This window comes from Podarcis pityusensis (genome assembly GCF_964106645.2).
Source record: "Podarcis pityusensis genome assembly, chromosome: 14".
Classification (NCBI taxonomy): Eukaryota; Metazoa; Chordata; class Lepidosauria; order Squamata; family Lacertidae; genus Podarcis; species Podarcis pityusensis.
The window spans coordinates 24180584-24187924 of record NC_138039.1 but is presented as its reverse complement, the minus strand read 5'-3'; the positions used below and the strand labels follow the sequence as shown (position 1 = coordinate 24187924).

At 49.5% G+C, this 7341-nt stretch overlaps 1 protein-coding gene across 4 annotated transcripts in view; it reads right to left on the bottom strand.

Annotated features, from left to right (window-relative positions):
• Positions 1–2470: 2470 nt before the first annotated feature.
• The window catches only part of GRID2IP (Grid2 interacting protein), a 69775-nt gene continuing 64904 nt past the window's right edge, over positions 2471–7341 (bottom strand). For all 4 annotated transcript variants that reach the window (XM_080981685.1, XM_080981683.1, XM_080981684.1 and 1 more), the window contains 2 exons: positions 6297–6461; positions 2471–4747 (listed from right to left, as the gene is read on the bottom strand). In XM_080981685.1, the coding sequence (XP_080837811.1) occupies positions 4673–4747; positions 6297–6461 (240 nt within the window). In that variant the 3' untranslated portion in view covers positions 2471–4672. The remainder of the gene's footprint in view (positions 4748–6296; positions 6462–7341) is intronic.

Below are 7341 nucleotides of genomic sequence, written 5' to 3'. Positions count from 1 at the left end.
AAGTGAAAGCTAGGTCTCAGTTGCCTTGCCACCCTCTTGCACAAAAGAACAGCCGCCCCATCCCTGGGCATTGTGCCCAAAGTGATCTCAGGGCATCACATGAGCCACTGTGCCACCCTACCCCTGCTCCCCTTTCGGGGCCGGTGGGGGCGAGAGGGGAGTTAAGATCTTCACAAAGCCCTCATCTGGAGTTGCAGACATTTTTGCTGGGAGCTGCTTTTTAGGAAATTGCTATATGTTGGCACTCTGCAGAAGGTTTTGTCAATAGACTTGTGGTTTACTCAGATGTGGTTTGTTGCTCTGGCTGAGAAATTGACGTGCCAGGTCAGGGCAGCCAGAGGCAAGACGAGACTTTTATCCTTGCACAACACCTGGGCTTAATCCATCTCCCATATGAGATGCAACGATCAATAAGACAAGTTGCCCAGACTCATGGAAACAGCTGGAGAGACCTAGTGGACTAGAGTCTTTAATATTATGAGTAGGTTCTAAGTTGTGGATCAATTCTTAAGGAAATCAGCCCTGAGGGCTTACTGGAAGGACAGATCCTGAAGCTGAGGCTCCAATACTTTGGCCATCTCATGAGAAGAGAAGACTCCCTGGAAAAGACCCTGATGTTGGGGAAGATGGAGGGCACAAGGAGAAGGGGACGACAGAGGCCGAGATGGTTGGATAGTGTTCTCGAAGCTACCAGCATGAGTTTGACCAAACTGTGGGAGGCAGTGGAAGACAGGAGTGCCTGTCGTGCTCTGGTCCATGGGGTCATGAAGAGTCGGACACGACTAAACAACAACAAAGTTGTGGTTCCAACTTTAAGCTGTGGTTACGTCTGCAAGAAATGACAGGCAAGCTGCTACTGCTTACATATTTTAGATTTAGATCAACACCTAGACAAACAAAACAGCAACAGAAAGAAAAGTGCAAGTGCCCTGTGCTGGCAGTGGGACCTGTGGAATGCCAACTCTGTTACTGAGCGAGATTTTCAGAGGACCCAGCAAAACGCAGCAGGAGAGAGCCAGGGTTACTTTGGAAGAGTTGCTGTTTTTCATTGACCCACTTTCTGACCATCAATGAGCAGGTGATGTGGCTGACCTGCTCGCAGTTAATGATCACCCTTGCCAAGGCCGCCAGGCCTCCCCTGCACATGACCTCACCAAGAAGACTTTGCATTATGAACAAAGAACCACATGCCCATCGAGAGACAGATCCGCTGCCAAGGCGTAGCAAAGAGCAGGTGACAGACCAGAGTGTTTCTCGCTCCTGGCATGCTGACTGTCACGGCAGACACAGCAGGCTGTGGGCTAAAGCTCAGGGCAGGCTGTGCAGGAAGTCAGTGGAGATCTGGAGCTGTGAACATGCTTGGTTGGTGACCATGAGTGACGGGTGCCATTCACACTGGACTGGCGAGGCAACCCTCTGGGGAGGGAAACCTGCAGCTCTCCAGCAGTTGCTGGACTACATCTCCCATGATCGCTGACCACTGGTGATCCTGGCTTGGACTGATGGGGATGAGGAGTCCAACTAGGGCTGGCCCACCCAAGAGACATGTTGAGGCAGTTGCCTCAGGGTGGCAGGCTCTCAGCAGCTGGGAGGAGTGACAGAACTGCCACCACCTCCTCCTCTACTGTGCATCTGCCACCCTCTGGGTGGGCATACGGCAGAGGGTGGTGGGCAGGCACATGGCAGAGGTGGAGGAGGAGGCTGGGGCAGCATTTTCAGTTTTGCCTCTAGGAGCAAAACATCCTGGTTGGCCCAAACAACACCTGGATAGCCAGCAGTTCCCCCATCCCTGCAGCAAAGAGGACAATGGGTCTTCAGTTGCATGCTCTGCATTGCCTTCCTTATGTTTCTTTAACTCGCATCTCTGTGGCAAATGTCACTGTAATCAGCTGTCCTTAAATTGGAAGTGGTTGGCTCTTGAAAGGTCACCTTTCTCCCTTCCCTGGATACCTCCAGATGCACCTGCACCAACGATTAGTGAAAGCTAATGGATGGACTGATCTCTCCGTTGACTTGCAAGGGGGGAGGAGAGAAGAGGCTGTGCCCTCAAGCAAGGGCTGCTGTAGAGAAGGATGAACACAGCTGCATCCCTCCCACTGGGACCCAATGCCTGGTCGCCTCTCCCTACCTGCCTGCTCAGCTTGTAAGATATCACCAAGCCTTGCGCTCACAATCGCAAGCATATCGTTGCAACCCAAATGAACCAGAAATGTGTGTTTTAAAAACCTGAGTGTCTCAAGAAGCTGCAGCCTACACAATGCCACACTCTGCTTTTCCTGCCTTTGTGCACCATCAACATCCACCCACCCACCCACACACACACAGAGAGAGAGAGAGAGCTCTGAATGCCACCAAAACCACATTTGCACTGTGGCAATCTTTTGGCCAGCTCCAGAAACAAACCACAGTTTCCCTCTCTAGAGGCTTGGTCTCACATCAGGGATCAAAGCGATGTAACCTTGCACATGCAAAAGGTTTTGCTGCAAGGGCAGCATCACTTTATTGGAGGGGAGCATGTCAAGTTGGATGGAAACTCAGCTCCAGGCATATATACATTGTCCTTGATAGGAGCTCTTCAATCATTGAAAAACATCACAAGAAGATATTGTCTGGAAGCAAAGAGGGGGACCTGGCTCTGTCACTTTGCAACGTCAAGTCAGAACAGTCATACAACAGCCTCAAAAAGCTCCTTGAACAGGATTAGCTGGACACAGCACAGATTATCCAGTGGCAAGGCTGGTTACTGGTCAGCCTTCCTGGTAGCCCTCCAGATATTTTGGACTCCAACTCCCATCAGCCCTAGCATCATATGGTCACGCCAGCTAAGGCTGATGGGAGTTGTAGTCCAAGATATCTGGAGGGCACCAGGTTGGAGGAAGGTTGGATGAACCACAAATGGGAACCTGGGTGGCTCAGCTATGGCGAAGAGAGACGCCAATACCTGGCACTTGAAGCAGTGCAAGACGGAACAGTTTGCAGCGAGGGGATGGTACAGCTGGGCAGGGTTTAAAAACAACAACGGAAGAATTTTAAAAAATGAAAAGCCCAAGAGCCCACTAAGGTCAAGTGTAGTTAATGCACTGGGTGGTGATGAGTCTGTGCTTTTGGCCAAGGCTACCAAGAAGCTGCTTCCTCCAGAGGGGCATGGAGAGAAAAGGTTAGATGGGAAAGGTGGCTTCTTCCTGAAGCACAACGGGTGGTGGGATGGAGAGAAAATAAAGTCCTGGGTTTAATTTCCATCTAAGAGAACCTAGAGTAAGTGGGGCAGGTGGGGAATAGAAAAGCTTCTGCCAGAGACCCTGATGGTCCCTGGCTGCACACAGCATCCCTCAGTATAAGGCAGCTCCTTGTATTTCATGGAGCGATGAGCAACTCCACTCGCTCTGCTGTGCTGAAAGAGGTTTTGCCACAGTCCAGGCAAGCATCCCCCGGCCTGGTGCCCCTCATGTGGGCTGGTGTTGCCATCCAAAACATATGGAGAGCACCAGATGAGGATGAAGCCTTCCCAGGGAGAAGAGTGCAGCTTCAGGGAGTGATCACTCCTGGATGCTTTCAGTCTTATTTGCCAGGGTGAACCGGTTGGGGCAGAAGCATTCCCCAGACGACTGGCCTGATGTGTTTCTGATGATATGGACACCCTTTTTGGGAGCAGGTTGCAGAGCCCAGAGGGTAACCAGGACTAGCTGAGGTGAAAGAGTGAAAAAGCAAAGCATCTCGGCCTGGGCAACTTTAGATACCTGCCAGGGGCATCAAAGAATTCCCCAAGGAGAAGCTGTTTGGGGAATTGGTGCACAAACCTCCCTCCTCCCACCCTGCCCAGATGCAACAGTAAACTGGTTGGATGAAACCAAAAGCCAGACTCCTCATGAAGGCCCATGAAATTTAGGGGAGAAAAGAAAGGCAGTTCTGCCTGTCCCTCTCTGTCTCCTGGGTCTCACAGCTCAGGGCAGGGGTATTGCTAGAATCAGCCCTGTGATACAAATGTGCCAAACAGGATTTGCACGTGGTGATTTATACAAATAAATGCTGAACTTTTCGGGGAATGGAAGCCCAAACTTCTTGCTCTTGCTGTCAGGGCTTACTCTGAGCTATCAGATACCGAACATGATTTTCTGGGCCTGGTGCCCTATATGTGGATTGGGTCGCACACAAATTAGGATAGCGAGTGGGTCTGGGGTCTTGCCAGTACTGCACTAGGCAGTGCATCCAGTTTCCCTATAAGCAAAGTTTTTTGAAAAACAAAGTTTATGCTTTAAATGAAGTGGGGAGAGAAAGGGTGGGAGATCTAGGGCTTTAAAAAAAAAAAAAAACCCCACAGGGATTCAGTGCCCTGGACCATCCACTAACATGCCAGGCTTAGGATTGGGGGGGGCTGAAGGAATGCATGTCCTGAATGGAGGAGAGAAGAAAATCTGGTCCTTGAACAGTTCGTAGAAAGCCACGGACACCCAGAGGGTCCCACAGCCAGCATGGCCGCTGTTGCAACTCCTGCATCCTGCCCTCTTGCATCCAGGTCCACAATGGGGTGCCACAGAGGTGTTTTCTCCAGCACCAGAAAGAGCACAAAGTGATAGTCCCTCATTCTCTCTTTCTCCGGCAGTTCCCAAGCCAAGCAGAGATGCAGCCCCCTCATCTTCTCTTGGCCACACCCAACGGCTGACAGGCTGTTGCATCACCAGGCAAGAGGCGGGGTCATCCTGGGGCTGCGCTGGGGCTCCCCGCCAGCCTGCACGTCGCTGAAGGCGCGCTGCGGGGAGAGAAGGAGGAGGCGTGAGAGGCAGCCCTGGGGGTTCCCCAAAGACAAGACCAAGCAAAGAACACACAAGGGGGTGTCCAACAGGGAAGGCTTTCCCCTTTGGTGCAATGGCAAGCTTCTCTTAAGCCCTACAGGAGGCCTGCCAGTCAAAAGGGGACAACTCCGGGCCTCTGGCAAATCAGTCATCTAGTGTCTCCACCGCCTCACATCACAGCATAAGGTTGTCACGAACCTTAATCACGTTGTGGCAAATTGCGACCCAAATGCTGGAAGCTGCCTTATACCGAATCAGACCTTTGGTTCCTCCAGCTCAGTATTGTCCACACTGACTGGCAGCAGCACTTCAGGGTTCCAGGCAAGGACTCCCTCCCTGCCCTACCTGGTAATGCCATCGGGGATTGAACCTGAGACCTTCTGCTTGCAATACAAGTGCTCGACTGTGGGCCACCCCAGCTGTCCCAGCTGATGGGACTTGTCACTCTAAACATCTGGAAGGCCCCAGTTTGGCAAAGGATGCCCTTCTCCAAGACTGTCCTGTCCTCTGGGGTTTCTTAACTCTTGAGGTTTCACACGCAGAGCCAACTATTCGCTCCAACCAGCAGAAACCCCACCACCACCTGCATGTGAGGAAGCTTCCTGGCACACATCTTTTTTAATGATTGTAAAGTGCTTCTGTCTTTCTTCATTTCAGGTTGTATGACGTGCGTCCAACATTAATTTCAGTGGGTCTGAATAACAATACAGTGGTACCTCGGGTTAAGTACTTAATTTGTTCCAGAGGTCCGTTCTTAACCTGAAACTGTTCTTAACCTGAAGCACCACTTTAGCTAATGGGGACTCCCACTGCCGCTGCACCGCCGGAGCACAATTTCTGTTCTCATCCTGAAGCAAAGTTCTTAACCCGAGGTAATATTTCTGGGTTAGCGGAGTGTGTAACCTGAAGCGTATGTAACCCGAGGTACCACTGTAATAGACATGACACACTTAGGTCCTTTAATTTCGAAAGGCCTACTCTCTGAGTAGAACTAACGCTGGATATAGGAGGTGTAAGAAGACACCGTTTCCCCTTCTGTCCTGTATTCGTCATAAGCAGTGCTGTTTCCGTTCTGCTGCAGTCCACCTTCTGCCCAAAGTGACATTATTCATCTCACAGTCCACTGCAGTGAACTTAGTTTACAAAATTAATTATGTAAGTTATGTTACTATTGTTCTCCCACCCCATTCATTTTGGTACAAGAAAACAATGCAAAGGGTGGTGCGGTGAATGCAATGAACTGGGTTGCTTGCAACAACAACACTGAATCCCAATCATATCTGCTGGTTTGACTTTTGTTCTGGGCATGGAACAACTAAGAAAACTTCAGCCATTCCCGTTCCCATTTCACTTCTCATCTGAATTCTCCACCCTCCCTAGTTGGATGCAGTCCTGCATTTTTATGGTATTGTGAGCAGCACTGACCAAGCCAGTGGCTACAAAAGGTAGCATGGAAATAATGCATTTTTAAAAACATCTTGTATTATTTGTAAGTTGGAAACAAACCTCAAACTTGCTCATGAATTCGGCAAAAATGCCGAAGAATGCTTCAGAGGTTGTGACTTTGGAGTCCTCCCCAAAGAAAGACAAAACTTTGCCAAACTCATCCATGGCTCTGTGTTGGAGGTCACTCAGGGACTGGATGGTGGGATGAGCACTTTCCAGGAAGGCCTTGAGGAGGATGGCTAAGGAGGATAAACTCTGCCACTGTCTCTGCGTACCTGGGCTGCCAGTACTTAAGAGGAGAACCACTGAACTGAACACAGGAAACACACTCTAAGCGGCAGGTAAAGAATGCCCCCCCCCACTCCATTTATCCCAATTATGAGATGAAGAAAACAAACCCACGGCCATTTTATGCACAGGGATACACATGGGAGCCCAGAAGTGTTGCTAAGCACTAAACAGTTTCATTCCATAAAACTAGCATAAAATTATCAAATGCCAATTTATATGAACAGGTGCAAATTTAGGCTTTTAAATGTCACAGGCAGCAGAAGCCACCTAATTCCCCATCCAAATTACACTCACTCATTTCCTTAACCAAATTTGCACTTTAACCTAAATCATTCCAGCTCCTCTTTAAATATTTCTCCCCCCACTTATTACTTCCAAATCATCTCCAGATAAAATCATTTCAGACTAATGTATTCACTCAAATTGACATCCTATCAAGAGCACCTCCAATTAAAATTCCCCCAAATTCAGAAATGCTTGGGGGCAATAGTGAAAAGGTTTGGGGGGGAGTCCATGCCCCGGGGACGGGGCTCCTGCTAATAAAGTCCCTGCAGGGACCAAATTGATATGAATACAAAGGGTCTGTTCAATGTCACAATTTTGCAGGAGGAATTTGCATAACGTAGACTTGGGTTTGTGCAATTAAAGAGGATTGAATTGCTCTGCCTTCGCAGCACAACAAATCCACTTTGAAACTGAATCCAGCATTTTGCACTTCGGGAAGTGACAGAGAAATGTGTTGGAAAATGTGAGATAAACAAACGATTCATGGGAAGACACCCTGTAAGCAAATCAGGATGGAAGCGAGCGGAGC